This window comes from Aythya fuligula, chromosome 9 (genome assembly GCF_009819795.1).
Source record: "Aythya fuligula isolate bAytFul2 chromosome 9, bAytFul2.pri, whole genome shotgun sequence".
Taxonomy (NCBI): domain Eukaryota; kingdom Metazoa; phylum Chordata; class Aves; order Anseriformes; family Anatidae; genus Aythya; species Aythya fuligula.
The window spans coordinates 9,977,340-9,999,355 of NC_045567.1; the positions used below are offsets into that span (position 1 = coordinate 9,977,340).

The window sequence follows — 22,016 nt, forward strand, 5'->3', positions numbered from 1 at the left end:
TCTTTTTTGAGCATCTTTTTAAGGGTTATAGTGGCCTAAGAAGAATGCATTTTGACACACAACTTCACCAGAAATCCACAGTGCAAGTTAATCATACTTTGTGAGTTCAAAGTTCAGAGTAATAAGAATAGATTTTAGGAGGACAGTATTTATTTTTCTTGGCTCTTGAGGAACATTAGGGTTTTTAACATCCTGTGATTGGACTGGGAAGACAGCAAAAAGATGGATGAATATCTTTTTATGTAATCTCCATTCCCTAATGCTACTCTGACTCCATGAAGTCAGTGTGATGATTTACAACTTTTGGCATTAAGAACATATCAGTAACTATAAAAAGAAATGAAGAAAAATGGGGGGATAGGGGGATGCTATTGGGCTTCAATTCTATGGGTTAAATCATCCAAAAAACAGCATATATACATACGCACAGTCAACTCCACTGTTTGTAAGAGGTGTCCTGTTGGACAATACCTGACTTACACACTGTGGCTCTGTGGAAACTACAGTAAGAGTGCAGCAAAAGAGTCCTTGTGACACTGTGTTCCTCCTGCCCCCTACACAGGCCTGTATTTCTTCAGACTGGTTGGAAGACTTCCATTAAGAATGATCTCTTCTAAATACCACAGAATATTTGCTATTATTACAGTTGTTATAGCTGATTTCATTTTCTTCTATAAAATGTGTAATACAGTTTTACTATATGATAATATATTTCACATGTGTATAGTTTCATTTTCATTCACAGAATGGAGCCTTACATGGGGATTTAATACATATGACGTTAGCACTCGATGTCTCTTCCAACTGAATTTTATTTCCTGTTGTTTATAGCTGCTGTAAGACCGTGGATTTCATACCTGCAATCCAAGGCATGCAGAAGAAACACTGGCTTCTAATTTCTCTATATTAAATATTTATAGTTCAGTTTTGTTAAAGAAGCATCTTCAAATGTCCTTTGATTTCAGAAGCTAAACACAAAGCATTCAACAACTCTTCATTATGGCCTTTCACAGGGTAAAAAAATAAATGATTCAGTTCCATGTGGATTGTGTTCAGTATTACTCAGGACTATGGCATCCTTGGTGAATGGTTTGTCATCTTCCTGAACTTTTCTGAAGGTCCTAACATTCAAGAATAATCATTTTTGATTTTAGCTTCTCCTGCAACAATTGTTGCTTCATTTTAAATAATTGATTTTTTTCTAAAAGCTACTCTTTAATAATGTTGTTTTAGAATATAACATAATATAAATTTTTTTATTGTTGTTGATGCTTTCAGAGGGAGATGAAGAAGATGAAGCTAACAAAATAGAAGCCTTACATAAGAGAAGAAACCTCTTGGCTGCCTTCAGCAAGCTGATAATTTATGACATTGTGGACATGCATGCAGCGGCTGATATCTTCAAACACTATATGAAGGTACAGCTCTGTGTATTCTCCCCCTCCTAAGTGAACACAGATTGTTGTGTCAGGTCACTTGTTTTTCTCCCTTCAGTGCAGTAGGTAAAGATTGAACACTTGAAAGCTTTTCCAGCCTTGTTTGATTTCCGTACTAGTTTTTCCTTTTTAAATTATACCTGTCACTGAGAAGCAGTAAGCTCGGAATTTGCCTTCCTACACAGCAGGAGTGCCTTGTTAAAGGCAGCATCAAAAGTTGGTCCTACATGGTGCCAAGTAGTTTTAGAGAGACTTACTTTGCAGAGAATTTCTTATCCTGCTCCTCAAATGTGTTCCTAGAATCTACAACAACAGTTGTTTGTTCAATGTCATATTTCACTGGGAGTCTCTCAATCTTGGTGCTTGCCAGAACAAGGAAGCGGATTTTTTTTTTTCCTATGGGAAAAGATCATTTTAAACAGGAAAGCAGTAAAAAAGCTTGGTGTTGTAAGTGGGTCTGTCTGCAGTACCTGAATGTTTTATCAACTATCAACACAGGGTGTTTCCATGCAATATTTAGGCCCAATGAAATTCAGAAAGACTTGCTGTTCAGCTGCGACTTTACCCTGTACTTGCAATTTACCTATCAGAAGACATGTATGTTAGCACTCCTTACACTGCCAAGCTACATAAAGCCCCTCAGTATATGTCAGATTGCCAGGTGTACCCCACCTGTCTCTCTGTAAGAGATGAGTCATCACAGAAGACAGAGCAGCAGTTTCAAGCTGTATTTGAAATTGTTTTTTGGTCTTTTTAAAAATAATAATAAAAAAAATACCTTTTCAATACAAGAACTGCAAGTAATCTTTCCATAAGAAAAGCTGTGAAAAATTATATACGAGTTTCAATTTTAAAAGGATTTTTTTGCCCACATTTTTTCCTAGTACTACAATGACTATGGAGATATCATTAAGGAAACCCTGAGCAAAACAAGGCAAATTGATAAAATCCAGTGTGCAAAGACACTCATTCTCAGTTTGCAACAGGTAAGAATATTGTTTTTTTTTTATTAGAAGTCCTTCATTGCAACAAATGCTGGACAGGATATTTCTCTGGTGGCCTTTACATTGAAGCAAAAAATACACTTCTGTTAAAAGACTATCTTGCTCCTCAGTTCAAGTTATCACCATTGCTTTGTCTCTTTAACCTCTGTATTCTTAAGGCAACAATAGGCAAAGTTTTGCCAGATTAAAATGGAAGAAAGGGAGAAAAAAGCCTTGATGGCAGTTTGGTCCAAGCTGATTCATAGTGTTTATTTACTGGTACCTTTCAAGCAAGAAGAATTAGGATGACTTTTTCTCCTCATAATTAGCTGGAAGTAATGCATCTTCTTTCTATTTTGTCTAAATATTGATTGATTTTTCAAACTTTGAGATAATTAGTTTGTCTTTCGGTATTATTAAGCATGTTTTTTTCCTCTGAACAGTTTACTTTATATCAACCATAAACTCTTAGTTTGATACAAAAACCATCATTGTTCTGCTGGCAGCACAAAGTGTGTGTTTCACTAAATACTGTTTGGGCACTGGCAATTCCAGCTATACCCATTACGCAGAGAAATTTCTTACATAAGTTAGATGTTTTCAAATTGGCCGGGCCATCCAAAATTCACTCCATAGTACAAAGTGATTTCTTACAACAATCTGAAAGCTGAGTGAGATCTGTGAAAATGTGAGAAAAACAGAATGCAACAGAATACACGATGGCAAGTGTAAAATTAGTTCCTGTCAGAACCTGGAGAGAAGAAGAAACCAGGTGCCATACCTGTCAATTGTGTACAGCCTAACACCGTGTCATGAAAAAAAATATGTATTAGATAAGCTATTGGCAAGTTTCTAAGTGATGGGTAGCAGCCTGTATCAATTTTTCAAGGAGAAATCATGTAAAATTGAGCAGCTTTCATTAGTTATATGATAATAGATCCTGTGGATAGGAGAGAAGGAGTATATTTAATGAAATTTGATTTAATATTTTTGTTGACATAGTCTCCTTTGATAGTGTCATTAGCAAGTTAGGAAAGCGTGGTCTAAATGGCAGTAACATAAGTAGATACAGAAGTGATTGGAAAATTACTGAGTAAATCATTGTGCTGAAATGGCATTGTCAAGCAAGCTTTGAAGGTATTTACCCTGTAACACTGTTCAGATATTCATTGTCTTGCATGATGGAATAGAAAATTTGGTTCCTAAATTCCTAGATTATACTGATCTGCTGGGTGGTGCAGGTACTTTAGAAAGCAGCATAAGAATGTAAAATCATCCTGATGAGTTCAGAAAACAATGGATGCAGTCCAATGAAGGTATGTGCAAAATGCTGCTTGAAACTTATTTTCCACACAAGTACAAGGTGGGGGCCAGTTGATGAATATCAATTACAAAGAAGAAGGTCTGGGAACTGAAGCAGATTAGAAAATGAACGTAAGTGAACTCTGTAAGATCTTTGCTAAAAAAAAAAAAAAAAAAAAAGTGATCATAATGTCCATTCGTAGCCCTAGCTGGTTAAGAACAAAAGTCTTTGTCAAAAACTGTGTTTTCTAGCTCACGGATTTTAACAACTGTATTCTTTCTCTAGCTGTTCAATGAGCTTGTTCAGGAGCAAGGTCCTAATTTGGACAGGACATCTGCCCATGTTAGTGGAATTAAGGAATTGGCCCGTCGGTTTGCCCTCACTTTTGGCTTGGATCAGATCAAGACAAGAGAAGCTGTGGCCACACTACACAAGTGAGTGGTGGTAAATAAACTAGATTTTTATATTACTTAGGTTAGAAGTTTTGCTCAGTATACCTCTTCTACAGGGACATAATCTTAACCTGGTCCTGGAATAATGATTTATTTCTTCTAATTCAGGTAGAAAAATAATGGGGGGTAAATACATATCTGTCTATATAAGAAAGGAAGAAAAACTAGCTGCTGCCTGTTTATTTGTGTGATTGGAATGACCATGTTTATCTATCTCAGGTAAAACCTTAGGTATCATACACAGCTGTGAGGACTGTATCTAACAAGCGTAGATAGCTCTTTGTAACACAACATCGTGGATTCTGTATGCACATAGAGTTTTTATAAAAAGATACTCCAAAAATATTTTGTGCTCTATTTTTTTTAAGCAGATTGAGGCTTTTTATGTAACTAGTGCGTAGGAAAGCATAGAAAGGTGCTTCTAAATTTAAATTATGACATCCACATGCCATAAAAAAGTTAAAATATTAACATTGGCTGTCTCAGAGTGTTTAGACTAAGACTAGTAAAGCAATGATCAGGGCTTTGAATCTGAAAGGATGTGAATAATAGAATGAATATGGCCAGGAAAAAAACAAGAGTGATGCAGAAGTTTGGAGGAGATGAAGTAAAAATAAGTCCTATATGAAGATGGCTATCAGAAGAATTGTACCTGCTAGTTTACACTTCCCTCCTAAGTCTGGACAGAAACCCCAGATTCTCCTTCTTACCCACCTTAAGCTTTCAGCAGATATCTGGGGAACTCTTGGAGAGTTGTAATGTTTGTCCAAACAAAAGGTGACGTCTTAGCACTACTCGAGTCCAGATGGCACCAGTGTAGGTGGTGAGTGTGACCGTTCCAGTCACATTGCTAAATAGTGTGTCATACTCCAGATGGGAAAAGTGTGAGATATTTCAGACCAAAAAGTAATGTGAGTTCCTTCATATCTCAAGCTAAGCATGCTGTTGTTTTGTGTTGAAGACGGCATCTTTTTTATTCTGCCTTCAGATTGGTTAATTATGACAGTTATTTATCCTCATGATGTATAGGTAAGGTGATACGTATTTTCTGTCACGCTTAGTCCTCACCATCATTTTTTGCTGCTTCCTTAAGCATCCAGGTCTGAGGCCATCTGCACCAATTTTTTTCTAAAGTAGTTCTCAGTGTGAGGAGGCAGCTTCTTCCCACACTGTCATCAGTCACTGGTCATGTCATCAGTACTAGCGAAGACTTCCAGTGAAAAAAACACATAGATCCTGAAAGAGTCTTCTGATAATCTGTCTTATCTCAGTACCCTCAGCCTTGCATGCCCCATAACTTCTCATGTACCGAGAACAACTGGCCCATGTTGTCAGTCCTTTCCCAGAATTCAGGGGGAATGTTGTAATACGCAGTGAACCTGGATCCCTCTGAGAAGAAGAAAGTTCCTTTAGCTGTAATAAATGGTTCAAAGTGACTGAAACTGAAGGTGAGTAATGAAAATAAAGGAAAACAGATGTAATCACCAGGCCCAGTCTTGTCCGCTTTGTCAAGTACATTTTTGAGCATCCTTTATGCTCTTCTCAAGGCTTTTTTCATAGCATAAATACCTTTGTTCTGACAAGAGAACCTTTCAGCAAGCAGACTGTGAGAGGGCATGTGAGCAGACTAGGATGGCACAACATCTACTCCTCTGCCATGGTCACTACAATACAATTGCCAGGAGAACCAGAGCTGCAGATACTCCATGCATGTCCCTGAGAAAGGTCCCCATTCCTGGCATCTCAGCAGTGTTGCCATCCTGGCTGTTACACCTCAAGCTACAGTGCTCACTGTTTGCGTAAAGGCATCTGACAGCCAGTCGTAGGCACAGGTCTTGTCACTATAGTTTCAAGATGTATGAATGTACTTGGGCATTTTTAGGCTCAAATATACCAGTACCAACAGTTTTTTCAAGATTTATAGTCATTCTGTGCTTGCCATCCACTCTCTCCTGCACTCTTTTCTGGAGTGCAGGACCTGAAAGGAAATCAATATGCTGCTAGACACTTAACTGTGAGAAGGAAAAGAAAGGTCCAGACATGCATTTGCCTTTATTGGGTAATGTGAAAATAAATTGTTTTATTTAATCTTAAATGATAAAGCAAAGATAAGGGACTTACACATGGATCAGTGTCCGGTAAGTAAATTCTCTTCTCTGACTCTTGACACATATGTTTCATCTTGTTATTTCTGATATCTTGTGCAAGCTTATGCTTCGTGCAAAAACAAGAGCAAGCCAACTGGCCATTCCTGCTTAAGGCAGTGGCTTTCAGCACCTGCCAAGTTTCTTACATTGTGATAAGTTCTTTTTAACCAGGCAACTGGCAATATCTTGTCTTTGAGTTTGAGTCCTCATAAATTCAGAGGGAGCATTTGATTCCCCTTAAATCCAAAAGCTGCTGTTTGCTAGCAATGAAAAAAAAAAAAAAAAAAAAAAAAAAAAAACCACAGAAAAAGTTAGGATTATCACAGTTTGGATTTGGGGCAGCATTTGGAGGTGATGGGATGACTTTTTTTTATGTTCTAACAAACATCTAAAAATTTTGAAACTTCTTTACTGCAGAGATGGAATAGAGTTTGCCTTCAAATATCAGAATCAAAAAGGACAAGACTATCCACCTCCTAACCTTGCATTCCTTGAAGTGCTTAGTGAATTTTCTTCTAAACTCCTGCGACAGGACAAAAAGACTGTGTAAGTAATAGTCTTGCTTTCTTCTGTGGGTTTTGCTGAGTTGTGTTAATCAGTGTAGTGTGTGTTTAAACTCTCTGCTTTGACATTTTCATTATCTACTGGGGGTTACAGGAAGTCCCAGTGAGACTTTTCACATACTTATTCATCGATTTGTATTTTAAAGTAATAAAAATAAATGAGAAAAGGAGAATCAAATCCATTGATTGTTAGGTGAGCTTTAGAACTTACAAAACAAGGTTCCTTAAAATTTCCCATGGGGCACAGAAAATACAAAAGAATAATTTTTCAGGCTAGCAGAAAAAGGAATGAACTGTTAGTAACACAGAAAATTTACAGGCCTGTAAACATTGCAGTAACATCTCTTTCTGTTAGATATTTATATAAAATATAAGCATTTATTTTTGTTTAGATTTAATATATTGAGTTAAAGTGGGCAATAAAGCATCATCAAGGTTTCTGTTACTGGCACAACAGCATAGAAAGACAGGGTGAGAAACAGCACTGTTGTTAGTTGGGACAGAGGAAGGTGACAGAGATCTCAGGGGCTAAAACAAGCAGCCTGAATTTGGTATGTCAGGCAATGACTGCAGATGAAATACCTGAAAATGAAATAAATCAGGTATTATTGATAAGAACTGAATAAGCAGAAGGAAATACTGAGCAACATTTGAAACAGCGTCCAAGGGTAGCTTTGGATATTAAAAGAATTGGTGAAGAGAAAACTGCATTAGTGAAGGCAAGTTCAGAGTAAAAATGTGTTGTCAGCATCACTGCAGAGATTACAGTCTATGTTCCTAATATGTTCTGTAACAAATAGCTGGGATTTGGCCACAGCATAAAGGTAGTAAGGGAAAAAGGAAAAGTGCAGTCAAACATCGTCCTAGCACTATGTGCCCAGTGCAGAACCAAGTTCTTTGAAGAGTTTTATAACCATTTAAAAATATAATTGCCAGATCTTCTCATTTATGGTTGTAACTATCTTTCCACTTGGTTTTCTGACCAAATAGAACTAGCTGAACTGGCTCTTCCTGTCAAGTGTTTCAGTAGTTTTTCAGTCAAGATATTTGTTTTAAAGGACCTTTCTATTGGGGTTAATAATTATGAATTTTATAGCTCTGGGCTTGTTCTGTGTTACAAAAAAATGCATGCATCTTGGTTAACTTTGTGTAAATTTTAATGTATAAACAGTTGAACCAATTTATTTAATTGTATAAGTAATTTGTCAAATCAGCAAACACAGTACAAGAAGTGGTTGAACCAGCTTGAGAATGAGATGATCTAGTTGAGCTAGCTTGGCACTTGGTTTTTCAGTCTGCCCTTCATTGTGTATAGCCTTGAGTTTTGTCACCCTCTATTTTCTTCTTCAGGACAGGACTTATCAGTACAAGGATTTTACAGCTTCCTTTCTAGCCAAAGCATGGGTTCTCCTGCATCTGTTAGCTTAAGTGTCTTTAGCCTGATTCCAGTTGTATTTATTGAAGCTTACTCTTCCTGCACAGTTGTCATCCCTTCCACAAGATTCTCTTCAAGTGTCTAAAGTCTGAATTCGTATTGCATGTACACAGTGTGCATGACAGCTTTATTAACCTGATCCTTTATATGAAATTCAGTGTTTCAAGGAGTCTCATTCCTTAGCATTCCACATCACCATTTATTTTTTTTCTTATGTTTTTGTCAGGACTGCAAAGATTGCTGTGGTGGAAACCATTTCTCCTGATTTTATCTGACTTTCTTGTAGTCATCTGTATCTGAGCTATTTATTTTAGCTGCATTTTGAAGATTAATGGAAAAAAAGAAAAACAAGCAAACAAACAAACAAACAAAAAACAGGGCATGATTTCTTAGATCTGTTCTAAATTACTGTTTTAAGATGAGTTCAGACATGCCCTAGATTCCATTGGCTGTTGTGGCTGAGTAGAGTCAAGATTACTTGCTTACGGGCAAAGATGGTTTTCTGGGGATCTCTGCGTTCCTTCCCTTGAGAGATCTGTCATGTTCGCACCCATCAGGCAGTGGGTGCGTTGCCCATAGTGCTTCGCTGACAGTTCATTCCCAGCTATGCTCTGGACAGTTGATTTGCCCTTCTCTGTAGAATGACTCCTCCAATCCAGAGGGACCTCGCCCCCTCCCTGCAAAGGGGTAGCCTACGACCAGGAAGGTACATGACCACCATCTGGTGGAGAAGTCCTGTGTACAGGATCATTTACCTCCCTCCCTGGCTTGATCTCCTTCTGCCAAGTGACTGTAGTTAAGCTCAGCAATGGGCTGTTAGTCTGGAGGGAAGAGTGCTCTAGAATAACCCTGCAAGTCTCACCAGCATATCTCCTGTCTTCCAGAAGCCCTCCAGCTTGCCTCCCCTACTTAAAATTATCTACTCAATATGTCTGCATGTGCCATCTGCCCTTGGTGCAAAATACCATTCCTGTCACAGTTCAGCAAACACTGCTCTCTAGCTAGGCTTCTACTTCCTGGTTTATTGCTTTATTGTTACTGTTACTTGGGGGGAGAAATGGGAGATTTTTTCAGTTTGGGGGTGAGGCAGTAACACTGGTTTAATTTAGTTTTGCTGTCTGATTTATTGATTTGACTAATTCTTTTATATGTAAGCCCCAGAATTAGTGATAGCCATTTATAGATTTATTCACATCTATGGGTATATCATAAACTATACATTTCAGGGGCCAGGCTCTTACAGTTAGCAGGAAAGTACTAACACAGTTACAAACATGCAGGGCAGATAAAGGCAAGGAAATCCACAGGAATTCATCTAAGACGGTACAGAGGTGAAATGCCTATGGAGATGTTTCTCTCCAATAGACGACTTAGACTAGACAACTGACTGCTGGAGCACCAGCACATGTTCTTACTGCCACAAGTTTGGAGTTCCTAACCTGGCTGAAGCTGGTAAGAACTGCCAATATGAAGCTGCTCTAAAATGGTGAGCAAAAGTTGTCTCAGGTTTGGCATCAAATAAGTAGAGAATGACCAAGTGGTACATTTTGTCTTTCTTTACAGTTTGGGCATAACCTGTGCACTCAGGTTGTGTGAATATAAATTGGTTGCAGGAAAACTTCTTACATTTCAAGGCAGTTCTGCAGATAAGTTCTGTGAAATCAGGAGGCACTCGCATGTTGTGCTGTTCAGTACTGTGAGAGAGAGCAAATAAATCAAGAATTTCCTATTCATTCCAAGGTTTGGATATTACTGGCTGTATACGTGGAAAGGGGAAGCAGTCACAGTACTGAATAAAAGAAACAGAAAAATGTCAGTTTCTTGAGTAAAGTGATCCTATTCACCAAATAGAAACAAAATCCCATTAAAAAAAGTTTGATGTGTTTGTTACCCAGACATATATAGTGTGGCTCCTTCTCCTATTCTTTCATCTAGACTGCGCAAGAAGTTTGAGCCTGTCATGAGCTTAACTGAGCAAAAGGGAGATGAAGAATTTGTTTCCTTACTGAATTTGTGGGTTTGACTCTCAAGTGATGATAACCTGGCAGCGTGGTGTTGAATGAGATTGTAATCAAGGTGTACGTTGTCATATATTTGTTGAAAGACAGAAGTAATGTTGAAGTATCCTGAGTTCGGTTGCCTAACTTCTGAATGCTTGGTTCTGTAGCTTGAAACTCATTAGAATCATTTTATATGGATTTGCTTACTCATTTTATGGACAATCTTAACTAAACAATCGTTGGAAAAAGAAAGCAATTCAAATGCCCTCCAGGCCATATACAAGAAGAAAGTTGTTTGGTTCTGATAAATTAATACATGTTTTGGACTTCTCCATAGCAATGGAACAGATCTTCAATATTTTAAATGAAAAATAACTGCTTGCATTTAAGGAAACCTTTCTTTTCCTGTTACAAGATGCAAAAGAATCTAAGAGTCTTCACAATAGTGGTTCTAATTCAGTCTGTCTGTTGACACAGTAGCAATATATAGAAGTGGCTTCCTTGCTATGCAAAACAGAAAAGGAATTCAAGTAAAGCGTGCTGTGAATGATTGCAGACAAATGTGGGAGGAAGATGTCAGGGAGAGAACGTTTTGTATTGTTTATCTGAGTAACCTGCACGCAATTAACCGTGTTACTTTGTTTTGAGGGAATTATGTGAATTCTTAATCAGTTAAAGATACAGTGCCTTATCAGCGTATGTTATTAAATTAAACTAAGGAAACACCATGTGGGATTACTGTTAAGCTGTCAACAATATGAAGAGGCCTTGCAGATTAATTACAGGGAAAGCAACATGCTGAGCCTCTGCACTCATTGTCTTCTATTTTCAGTCACTCCTACTTAGAGAAGTTTCTGACAGAACAGATGATGGAAAGAAGAGAAGATGTATGGCTTCCACTAATTTCCTATAGAAACTCACTAGTTACGGGTGGCGAAGACGACAGAATGTCTGTCAACAGCGGAAGCAGCAGCAGCAAAGCCTCTTCAGTGAGAAATAAGAAAGGGCGACCGCCGCTACACAAAAAGAGAGTAGAAGGTTTGTATGGTTTATGTTGCCTACTTGAGGAATTTCTCATTTTGTACATACATTACAGCTTTCCTTATACTTTGTACGTAGAAATAACAAGACGCTTGTTCTGCAAGCTTAAACACTTCCTTATGAGAAATGTCATCACAAGTCCTTATTGCTGCTTGTCCACACTAAGATTTGCTGATTGAGAACTACTGAAAGCTTTTATTGAAGTTGGAAACAGGAGGTGATTGTAGAGCTACCTGTTCTACACCTTTCTCAGTCACCGATTCTTGTTTTTTCTACCTGTGTTTCAGCCTGGAGAAGTTGTTAATAAGGTGTTAGAGCAAACCCAAGGCAGAAATTCAGATACAGATCACTATTTTTGTAGGACCATTGAAGTATGCTAAAAAGATGCGTGTTTTTGTTCAAAATGGTATCAATACCCGGTGTATTTATTCTTTCTGTGATTTGAGGAGCATTAATCAGGAATTTGGCCATGATATCCAATTTTTTTTACAAGATTGCATCTGTTCCTGGTTAATCTGCATGAAATCACAGGATGTCATGCACATTTATGTGAATATATGTTTACTGTTTCAGTACAGTAAGGTATAAGTGGGATCTGTAAACTTCAGAGATTTTTCCAAGGTTGGAATCTACTGTAGTAACCTCTCAGTGAAGAATCTAAAGCCAATTCTCCTGAGTATACAGCCATTTACCAAAATACCTGACTTCAAAAGTTGGTCTGTATGCACTCCTACTGTCAGGTCCATTCTCTCCCCTGCAGCTTGTGCTGAGCAGTACATGAGATACGTCTTTCAGTTTCTAACAGCCAACCTAGAGTCTAGGTAAATAAAGCACTGCTTGCTTCAGACATTATTTTGCTTCCTTCAGGTTGCTTTGTTTTTCACAGAATTCAGCTGCTCACGATTTTTTCTTTCTTCATGTTATTATTTTCATTATTCTACCAATATCCTTATTTTTCTTGGAAAGTGTAGTAATATCCTTGCTTCCCTATAAGGCGAGTCGTAGGCTTAGGCTTTATGACATTGTTTGATCCACCTCTTTTCATTTCCTCTTCTTTCAGTGATTAATAGAAAAGTTTATTTGCAACACTTTCCTTTTGACTATCACCTTTCCTCATAACAGCTGTGGTCCTGAATTTTTCACCAACATCACTAACTTAAAATAATGGAGGCCCAAATCCATGGTTATTCAGCTGTTTGTTCGGTTCCTGAAAAAACTGAATGTACAGCAGTTTCCAATGAGCTGCGGTACAGACTATGCCAAGACTTTTTGTGGGTCTGACATCTACAGAGTATATGAGGGTCTGCTTACATCTTATCAGCACTGTGTCATCAGAAGACACCAAGGATTTATCTTACCTTAGGCAGCGTTCCAGTGTCACTGTTCACTACAGTAACCTGAAATTCCCCCATTAGTAATTGGTGGCCAGAGAGAGGACAGATAAACACTGCCTCTCCTGGAGTGCTCATGTGGGTGGGATATGTGCATGTCCTTTGAGCACTGTAAATACAGCTCTCGGTTACAGTGTGACATCTAAGAATAACACGTTTTAAAGACTACCACTTAGGAAGTGACTCCCTTCTCCATTCTTCTATGTGAAACCTAACAGACCTTAAATTCACAGATCACTATGCAGACCTTTATTACTCATAAAAGCTTTTCTGTACAACCTCAGCATATAGGATCAGGGAGGATGCAAGGGGTTTATTTTGTGTGTACAAATAATGAGCTCATGAAATAATCAGAGATGTAATCCTCTTCACAGAAAATAGCTACTTACTGTTTTCTGGTCTGTAGAACTTGAGCTGTGAAGAATCAGTCTTATGAACAGTTGGATGCCTACAAATTACCTGATGGTCTGTACACAGCATGTACAGGGGTCTTTGTTTTATTTTATCTTTACATATTTTTATAACCCTTCCAAAAGTCCTACCATTAATTTCCATTTGTCATTAAAATCACAAATGCGGACCTCTCTTTGAATCCTACTAAGACTAAAAAGAAAAAAAAAATCCACTCTAAAGGAACTAAAGCAAAGACTTGGTCACTGCAGAAACTATCATAGTATCGAAGAACCAGAGCTAGAACCCCATGGTTCCTTTCACCTAAATCCAGTGTCTGTTGGGTTCAGCAGACTGTCCAGGTTGGAGAACATTCCCTGTTGTTACTGAAAGTCAATCTGCTCCCTGTATTAGACAGTTCTTACATTTCTTTACAATGCCTTAAGAAAGTGAAACATGAATAGGATTTAAAAAGAAATAGCATTATAAAAGGTAAATTCAAGGACAAATAGGCAACTTTTAGACAACTTTTAAGCCTAAAGGGTAGTAAAAGGTATAGAAAAAAATGAAAAGATACATTGAGATCCCCACCTGCCATCTCACTATATATTTCTTCCTGTTAGTAAATCTGTGATCTTGTCTTCTCCTGTCCTGTAATCTTGTCTTTCACTTGCTCCAGCAACTTCTGCATGTCTCTTGCCTACACGCTTGTCTGCTCTCTCACATGCTCCTCTCCTTCTCAAGCCCTCCACTCTCCCCTCTGGTTTGCTCCCTTCTCAATATGAGCACAGCATCCCATTTACACCTTCAGTCAGCTTTCCATCTCCATTTCTCCCTTCTGCTCTAAACTCTAAATATACTATCTGAAATCATAGTTCAGAGTTCACACCAGCCAGACCACTCCTTATTTAAAATGTCCCCTCTGTACTTCACTGAAATGGTTCTTACTGAAGCTTCTAACAGTGTATTCTGACCAGATTTGGGGTTTTATCCTCCCTCATTTTGGTGTTTCACTATGTCATTTGCTTTATGCATACGAGATTCATGGTCTTATATTTAAGTTACCAGCTAAATACTTAGAAATTATCTGCTAAATGTGTGCAAGGCACCTGACCGTTTAGGCAGTGCTGGAATGCAATATTTGTTTGCAATGTTTTTTGTTTTGTTTTGTTAAATATTTCTACTTTTAATAATACTGCTGAGAATAACTAGTAGTAATCCTTCCTTAAAATAACACAAAATTTATCATTTTGAGTATTTACCCAGTTGATCTCTTAAAGGCACACTATTTCAATAGATACTAAACTATTAAAAACATAAATTTGCAGAAGGTGTTGCCACTAAAATGAACTGTATTGAAGTGTGTCAGTAGATGGAAGGCTTTAATTACTAACTTAAGGTTCAGTGAGTTTGCTGGAGGGATGCTAAAGGCAGTAATACTGCGCTGCTTATTATTACAAATGAATCAGTAATTTTAAATGTTTCTTTCCTAGATGAGAGTCTAGAAGGCTCATGGCTGAACAGGAATGAAAACATACATACTCCAGGGACACTGCAAGCACCACAGCTCACCTCAACTGTCTTGAGAGAGAACACTAGACAAATGGGAGAGCAGATCCAGGAGCACGAGTCAGAGCAGGGATCTGAACAAGATTTTTTACACAAGTAAGTGTTGGAACATCCCTACTAAATACAGTGACAGCCAGGCAAAGGCCTGTTACTTATACAGATAATCTGTGGTTCCATAGACACAGTGTTTATCTGAAAAAACAACTGGAAAGGTCTTGGCTATAGCTCAACAATACTTTTATTATTTTAAACTCTCAGGAAAAATATGTTGTAATGAAATCAGGGTAGAAATTCTTTGTTAAAACTATCTCAGACCATAACCATGTGATTATGGTTAAATCTTTGTAGTGTTTGTGGCCTCAGGCTGGATTGAACCGTTTCTCTAAAGACCTGTTAGATTTTCCTTTCTTTCCTTCTGCCCTTGTACAGTTAAGGTTCTCCAGACATCTTAACTGATTTCTTGTAAATTAACCCTTCAGTCCAACTCTAGCTACTGAATTAGTAATTTCCACTTCTGGGCAATTTTGCAGGCAGTTTTATTTGGCCCTAAATCATGTACACATTTTTGTCAGTCAACTCCATTTAAATCCATTTAGAGGGGAAAAAATGGTGGTGGTTATCTGTCAGTAGTTTATTTAAGAACAAAGATTTCAGAGACTGCTATTATTTGCTAATTCTACTAATTTGAAGATAAAGTAGTAACTGTTTTGGATACTATTTTTGTAACTTTTATAGCTAACTTTACTGATCTGGTTTATCTGTATAAAAGAGCAGTATTATGCTGGCCAGATGAGTCAGGTTTCTGCCAATGTAGTGTAGTAAACCTGGCCATGGTTTTCCTCTTACTTCTGTCCATCATGTTTTTCTTGATATGTATTCACCAGCTTCCCAGTTCTTCCCAAATGTGCAGTCACCCTGCTGTATCCTAAATTCTACTGCTTCATCCTACATTCTCTAATCATAGAATTTTTTACATTGAAATAATTATTACCAATGGTCATTATGCCTTGGGACGTTAAATATCCTCCAGTCTCCAATGTCAGTGGTGTACATACAAGCTATTAAAGCTTGTGGCCATAGGTGCTCGTAAAATCTGAGCAACATAAAAGAAATGTCCTCTTGAAGGCGCAGCCTGGTCTCCCTTGGCTGTGTGTGCAACGTGCGCAGGCAGCAGCGGAACAGATGAAGCCCTGATATGATCCGTGAGTCAGTGCTCAGCACAAGAGATAGTTACAGCTCAGCTGGCTACAAATAACTCTTTATTTTTGGAGCACTTATTTGTTGCTTCCATAAATGGGTTGAGCCACCTTTCTTTCCCCATACTAAGCATGTGACCACCACAAGACAGAGTGAGGTAGGGTGGGAGGATTTCTGGGCTGCTTCACGCTGCAGCAGGGACTCGCATGGTCCTGAGTGAAGGACATGGGCTCAAGTTTTCCCAGCTGGTGCTCCCTGGAAGGAACGAGGGTTGGCACATAAAGGTATGAGCGCAAGGCAAGTGGGGGCATGGATTTTATTTTCTCACCTCTACTGTTCAGTCTGGCAGAAAACTCCAGCTGGCCACAAAGAAAGCACAGCTGAGGAAGAACCCCTGTTAAGTCAGACCCCCATAGTATCTTTTCACCTTACTCCCATGGCACGTGTGATCTGAGTTCATGTCTCTTGCTTGCCTTCCTGCAGCCAAGGATTTGCCTCCCCAGATGTTGCTGTAACTTCTAGGTTAGAAGGAAGACTTTGTGGTTCTCAGTTTCTCCTTTTTTTCTAATCTGCAGTAAAAACAAAAAATAATTGATGAAGTGAGAGCCTTTTTCCTGACCCTCTCTGATCTAACCTTGGTGTGCTGCACACTAAGCTAAGTCTCTCTCTGTGAATATTTAATCATTTAGGGAAAGTGGGACAGCTTCCACTCACTCACCATGTTTCACCCTCCTGAGCCTGATGAGCAGGACCCGCCGTAAGATGTGGGAGAACCTTATTTCTGGGGGGGAGTTGAGCCACGCTTTTCACCTGGGGCTCGAACCCCTGTTTCTCCTATCTCAGATGAATGCTGCAAGCAGAGTACTATTGAGCATCACTCTCCTCTGTTTTTTTTCAAAGAGCTGGATTCCACATGCAAGTTGACAATGTGAACTAAAGGAGAGGGGAGGAAGTGTTTCCTTTCAGCCTGCCTTCAGTTTGTCTTCCCCACACATGCTATAGGTCACCTTAGCTTCCCATTTAACATGCTCTCACATGAGGCCCAAGATACATTACAGCTGGATCATGATGACCCTTGTGAACTGAGCCCAAGGATCCTGTGCGTTCTGTAGGAAAAAATCACTTAAAATTAGTTATGCTTACCTGCTGCACATAGGCATCTAATGCTGCTTTTAAAATGATGGTTGAACTTAATGTCATGGTTACGGTCTTTTCCAGCCTAAATGATTTTATGATTCTATGAAAAATGAGGGTCAAAAATATGCTTACTGCAGTCTGAGATTACGTCATTAAAAACTGGTGTTGCTCTTGAAGAGCTGCACTTCTTTTCCTACTGTCTCTTTGCGCTGCAACACACAAAACATACCAAATATATTGCTGTCTACTGCTGGATTGAGTTGGTGTTAAGTACAGCCTTTCAGCATTTACATGTGGGTAAGTTACTAGATGCTGAAGTTGATGGGGGCTAAATACTTAAAAGCAATTTGTTTTTCACTTTGTGTGACATTTTTGTCTTAAAATGTGTGTCAGTTATTAATTTGGATCTATTCTGACTCATATTTTGCCTGATCTGAGGCAGTGAAGTAGGATTTAATGAATTTTAGAACGACTCCCATTTCAGGTGCATGCCACATTAATAAATGAGTAATGTTAGCATTTTATGTAGCTGTTTTTATTACAACAATTAATGGATTTTTTTGTGCACATGCAGTGGGAGGAGACAAATTGCAGAAGGGAATCCAGAAGACTTGTACAATGATGGATGTGATTTAAATATCTTAATCTGAAACATACCCAGACACAAAACTTGAGGAGATATTGTCTAAACATAGCCAACTCAAAATTGTTAGTGTTCTCAGTCATAATGCTGCTTTATGTTTGTTAGTCCCCAGATGCAGATATCTTGGTTGGGCCAACAGAAGCTAGAAGATTTAAATCGAAAGGACAGGACAGGAATGAACTACATGAAAGGGAGAACTGGTGTAAGGCATGCAGTGTAAGTGTGTTCAGAGCATCCTCATCTCCAGATCAGATTCATTTTAGGTGCCGAAGTTGCATTTAAATGTTACCTTTTCTGGGTTGTTGCTAGTAATTTCTGTGACATTTAACTCTTCTTAATAAAGGCAGAGTAACAGCTTTGTCATGTTGGGATGGGTACAGGGCCATATGGCCCCTCTAGCCCTGTGTCCTTCCTCTAACCATGGCTGTGAGCAGGTGCCTGGTGAACAGGGCAAATGTGCGGAACAATCTTCCATAATTCTCTGCCAGCCTTCAACTATTGTGAGGCAGTTTCCATGAAATGCTGTTATGTCTATTAAGTAATTTGCAGTGAATTTTTCTTCTAAGTTGTTGTCCAGTCTTCCCGTGAACCTGTTTAAGCTTCTTTTATCTACATCATCTTTTACCAAGGCGTCCCACTGGGATACACATGGGCGAATGCTGAAGCGTTCTGTTGTGCAAAGTGCTCCGTGCTCTGGTGCTGATCTAACCAAGTCTTCCAGCATGTCAGTGCTCTTCAGGACGGGGGACAGAGTCTCTTGCAAGATCAAGTCCTTACGGCATTAAAAACTGGTTTGGGATTCCATGGTGGATTCCCAGGCATTTACCAATGATCTTGACAAACAGCGTTAACTCCTTTTTGTAAAAGGGCAAGCAAACACAGTGAGGTTATTGCCTTTTTCTTGTTAAGGACAGTTTTAATTACTGTTTATAATGATACTACACTAGACTTCTTGCTTTTGCCTCTGCAAGTGCTAGGTTTGTCTTTACATAAGATTTTCTTCAAGCTAATATTAAGAAAATATGCTGGCTTGATTCTTAACATTTGATTTTATGTGAAGATATTAAGGGATAGGATTTGAGCATTGTTCTTAATGAGAAAGTTCATGGTTGGGAAATTCAAATGCTTGAAAATTATTTCTTTCTCTTTATTAAACAGACGAGGTCTAATGGAAGATGACGCTGAGCCCATCTTTGAAGATGTAATGATGTCTTCACGAGGTCAGCTAGAGGATATGAATGAGGAATTTGAGGACACAATGGTCATTGATCTGGTCAGTAAATCTTATTAATAGCAAGTTTAAGATGGTTGAAAGATAATTTAAAAGGCATTTTTAGGTGTAAACAAAAATGTCCAAAATTTGAGCCTAATTTCTTGTTATCTGAGCATTAAAAAGTGGAAATTATCTGAATATTCCATGGAACCCAAAACTGCAGATTCAGGCCCAACTGATGTTTTTTCATAGAAATACAAGAAGTACTGCTTAGCACTCTTCATGATGTTCTAGATTCAGGCTGTAGCAAGTGCCTGAAGCACTCGTTCACCTTTAACTTGTCACCCTATGAGAATTTGGTTGTGAATTATAGCGTATCAGTTGTATCAGTGCAGATCACACCTCTCAGGTGAGTGCTAAAGGAAGAGCTGAGCTGACTTGCTCTGCAGTCAGCCAAGTGCTAGATCCACTAAAGGGCAGAGGGAGTGCTAGTGGGGAAAAGAGGTGAGACCAGCACACCCCGTCTGATTGAACATCACACAAAGCTGCCTGCTCAGCATCACAGAGTGCAAAAGGATGGTCCAAAATCCAGTAACAACTTTTGACTCAGGCTGTTGCTTGACATCATGAAGAGTTTAGAAATTTATAATCCAAAGTTATCCTGGGTGGTGTTTCGTTCCCTGTGCCATTGTCACAGGCATCACTAACTCTCTTGCTGACAGGTCTTTATGAAACTTCACTGTGATCACAGCGTTGTTTCTGTTCTTTAGTTCGTTTGTTTTCTGGGAGGTAGGGTGGATAGGGGATCCTTAATCATGCTGTCATCCAGTTTACAGCCACACAGAGTTGTGCTGGCACAGCAGAATGGAGAAAGCTGTAGCGGATAGGCACTGAGAGAGTACCTTACACTACTGGTATTGCTCCTAACTAGGTGGCATCATGAGATTGCAACTTCGGCTCTTTTTGTGATAATGTGACTGACTAAAGGCAGGATTGTGTTTACAAAGACCATAACCTTACTATAGCCTCTGTCTACTGAATGAATTCTTTTCTTGTAAAATGGGAAGGAGGATCAGTTTGCATTATACACTTCACTAGTTTTTATGCTTTCATATTTCTCCTTTAATATCCAAATTATAAGGCGTAGGTTATTTTAGGACTAGGCTATAATATCTTGGAAAGAAAATGTAGGCAATAATTCAGTTGCTGAGATTATTACTAGCATTCAAATGATTATCAAGTAAGTTAAGTCTTTCTTTAAGTGGCAATCCATGGAAAGGAAATGAAGGAATTGTTCAAGCCAGTGCAGGTCACATTTATTCTTAACATTTCTATGGCAGGACAACACAGGTCAGTCCTCAGAAGTATTCTAACATCATAAGGACTGTTTAAAAAAATCCACTTTCTGACCATGTCAGAGCTGGGATTTCATCATAAATGTAAAAGCATAAAGCAGACAGTTTCTATGCAGTCTGGCACACAGTCTTAATACAAGAACACCGTTAAGTCAGCAAGGGCCATATGCAAGTCCTTAGCCATGAGGATGGTCTTAAACCTACTTTAGTATCCATCAGTTTTTATCCCATTCCTTAAATAAAATGTGAATTTAAGAAGTACTCTCATGTGTCAGAGCCTATATTTGTATCTGAGCTTTTATGGAAATCCATGCATAGCTATTTTTTAAAGGAGCAGGTAAAGACATTAGTGCCTGTTAGCCACAGGAGTCCTTTATAGCCAGTTAACTGATCTCATGTACTAAAATGTCTGACTCACCTCTTTAGCCACCTTCAAGAAACCGACGAGAACGGGCTGAACTGAGGCCAGACTTCTTTGACTCCGCAGCTATCATTGAGGATGATTCAGTAAGACTTTACTAGTACTCGCTGTTTATCTGAGGTTCTTTTATGATTACTGCTGCACTTAATTAATTACTGTCTTTTAAATCATTTTTCTAGGGATTTGGAATGCCTATGTTCTGAAGTCTGCTGAAGACATTTTACAAATTTGGAACTCTATTGTTTAGAGCTAGAGGCCTATATACTGTGATAGCTTGTATGAAAACCACATTTTTGATGTGATACGGTTTGATTTTTAACCAAATGATTAAGGTCAATCCCTTTTTGTAGTGACAGAAAGAAGAGGAACTTCTTAATGACACAAAGGAATGTTGGCCAATCCAGTCACCTCAGAAAGGCTGACCTAAAAAATCATTTGTATCCCTGTTCTTGACTGTCCTAATACAGATTTTTTTTTTCTGGATGAGGAGGAAGTTTTAAATTGTTAAGACAGCTGTCAAAATAAACACTGTTCTACATATGTTTTCTGAAAACAACATTGAGTGAAAACAGAACTTTTTACCTTTATTTTTCTGCTGTACAATTTAAAACAGTTTTAACATTTGCCTTTTTATGTTTTAAAAGCTAGCCATTTTTATTAAACCTATGCCTATCAGCCATTGACTAGCAATGATGCTATAAGCAGGTCATTCTGGCTACAGAAAAGTGTTTTTGAACACACTGGATTTGATTAACATTATGGTACGCTTATGTCCTCTCATAGGCATTGAGAAGAACACTCTTATAGAAGAGGTTAGAATTCTAATGACGTGCATCTCTGCCAAAAAATTTCAGATTCTGATATGATAAACCCAGATTTTATACTCTTGAGAAGATTTATTTTTATTTATAATGGGACATAAAGTAAGAGATGTCCATGAAGCCACTTTTCCAACAGATGCTGTGTAACATTCATTTTATATAGCACATGGGGACACAAAAACAGTAAATTTTCTATTGGTACTTGCTCTGTGCATTTTTAGCAACTTATACCAGCAAATAAAGTATTCTCAGTAAAACACACAAATGGTTCTCAAGTAATCACTTTGCTGTTTTTACTACCTACTTCAAGCCCTGCCAGTCCAAGGTACATAAACAGCAACTTTCCTATTTAAAAAACAAAACAAAGCAAAACAATAATTCAAGGGTGGGGAAAAGGAATCACTTTAGCATACTAAAAGCAATTTTAACTGTACCATAAAAAAGTCTACTTTCCATGCCGTAAATACCCTTTTGCGCTATTTTTGTAAATTAATTTTGCCAGTTAGAAGTACTGTATGT

The 22,016-nt window shown here is 38.3% G+C and overlaps 1 protein-coding gene across 6 annotated transcripts in view; it reads left to right on the forward strand.

The window, feature by feature from the left end:
* STAG1 (stromal antigen 1) overlaps positions 1-21,266 on the forward strand; it is a 177,924-nt gene extending 156,658 nt beyond the window's left edge. For 4 of the 6 annotated variants that reach the window (XM_032193432.1, XM_032193435.1, XM_032193433.1 and 1 more), the window contains 10 exons: positions 1,279-1,418; positions 2,321-2,422; positions 4,008-4,156; positions 6,739-6,867; positions 11,152-11,357; positions 14,635-14,806; positions 17,793-17,903; positions 18,846-18,960; positions 20,682-20,762; positions 20,856-21,266. In XM_032193432.1, coding sequence (XP_032049323.1) covers positions 1,279-1,418; positions 2,321-2,422; positions 4,008-4,156; positions 6,739-6,867; positions 11,152-11,357; positions 14,635-14,806; positions 17,793-17,903; positions 18,846-18,960; positions 20,682-20,762; positions 20,856-20,879 — 1,229 coding nt within the window. In that variant the 3' untranslated portion in view covers positions 20,880-21,266. The remainder of the gene's footprint in view (positions 1-1,278; positions 1,419-2,320; positions 2,423-4,007; positions 4,157-6,738; positions 6,868-11,151; positions 11,358-14,634; positions 14,807-17,792; positions 17,904-18,845; positions 18,961-20,681; positions 20,763-20,855) is intronic. The other 2 variants (XM_032193436.1, XM_032193437.1) reach the window with 1 other exon arrangement.
* The last annotated feature ends 750 nt before the right edge of the window (positions 21,267-22,016 follow it).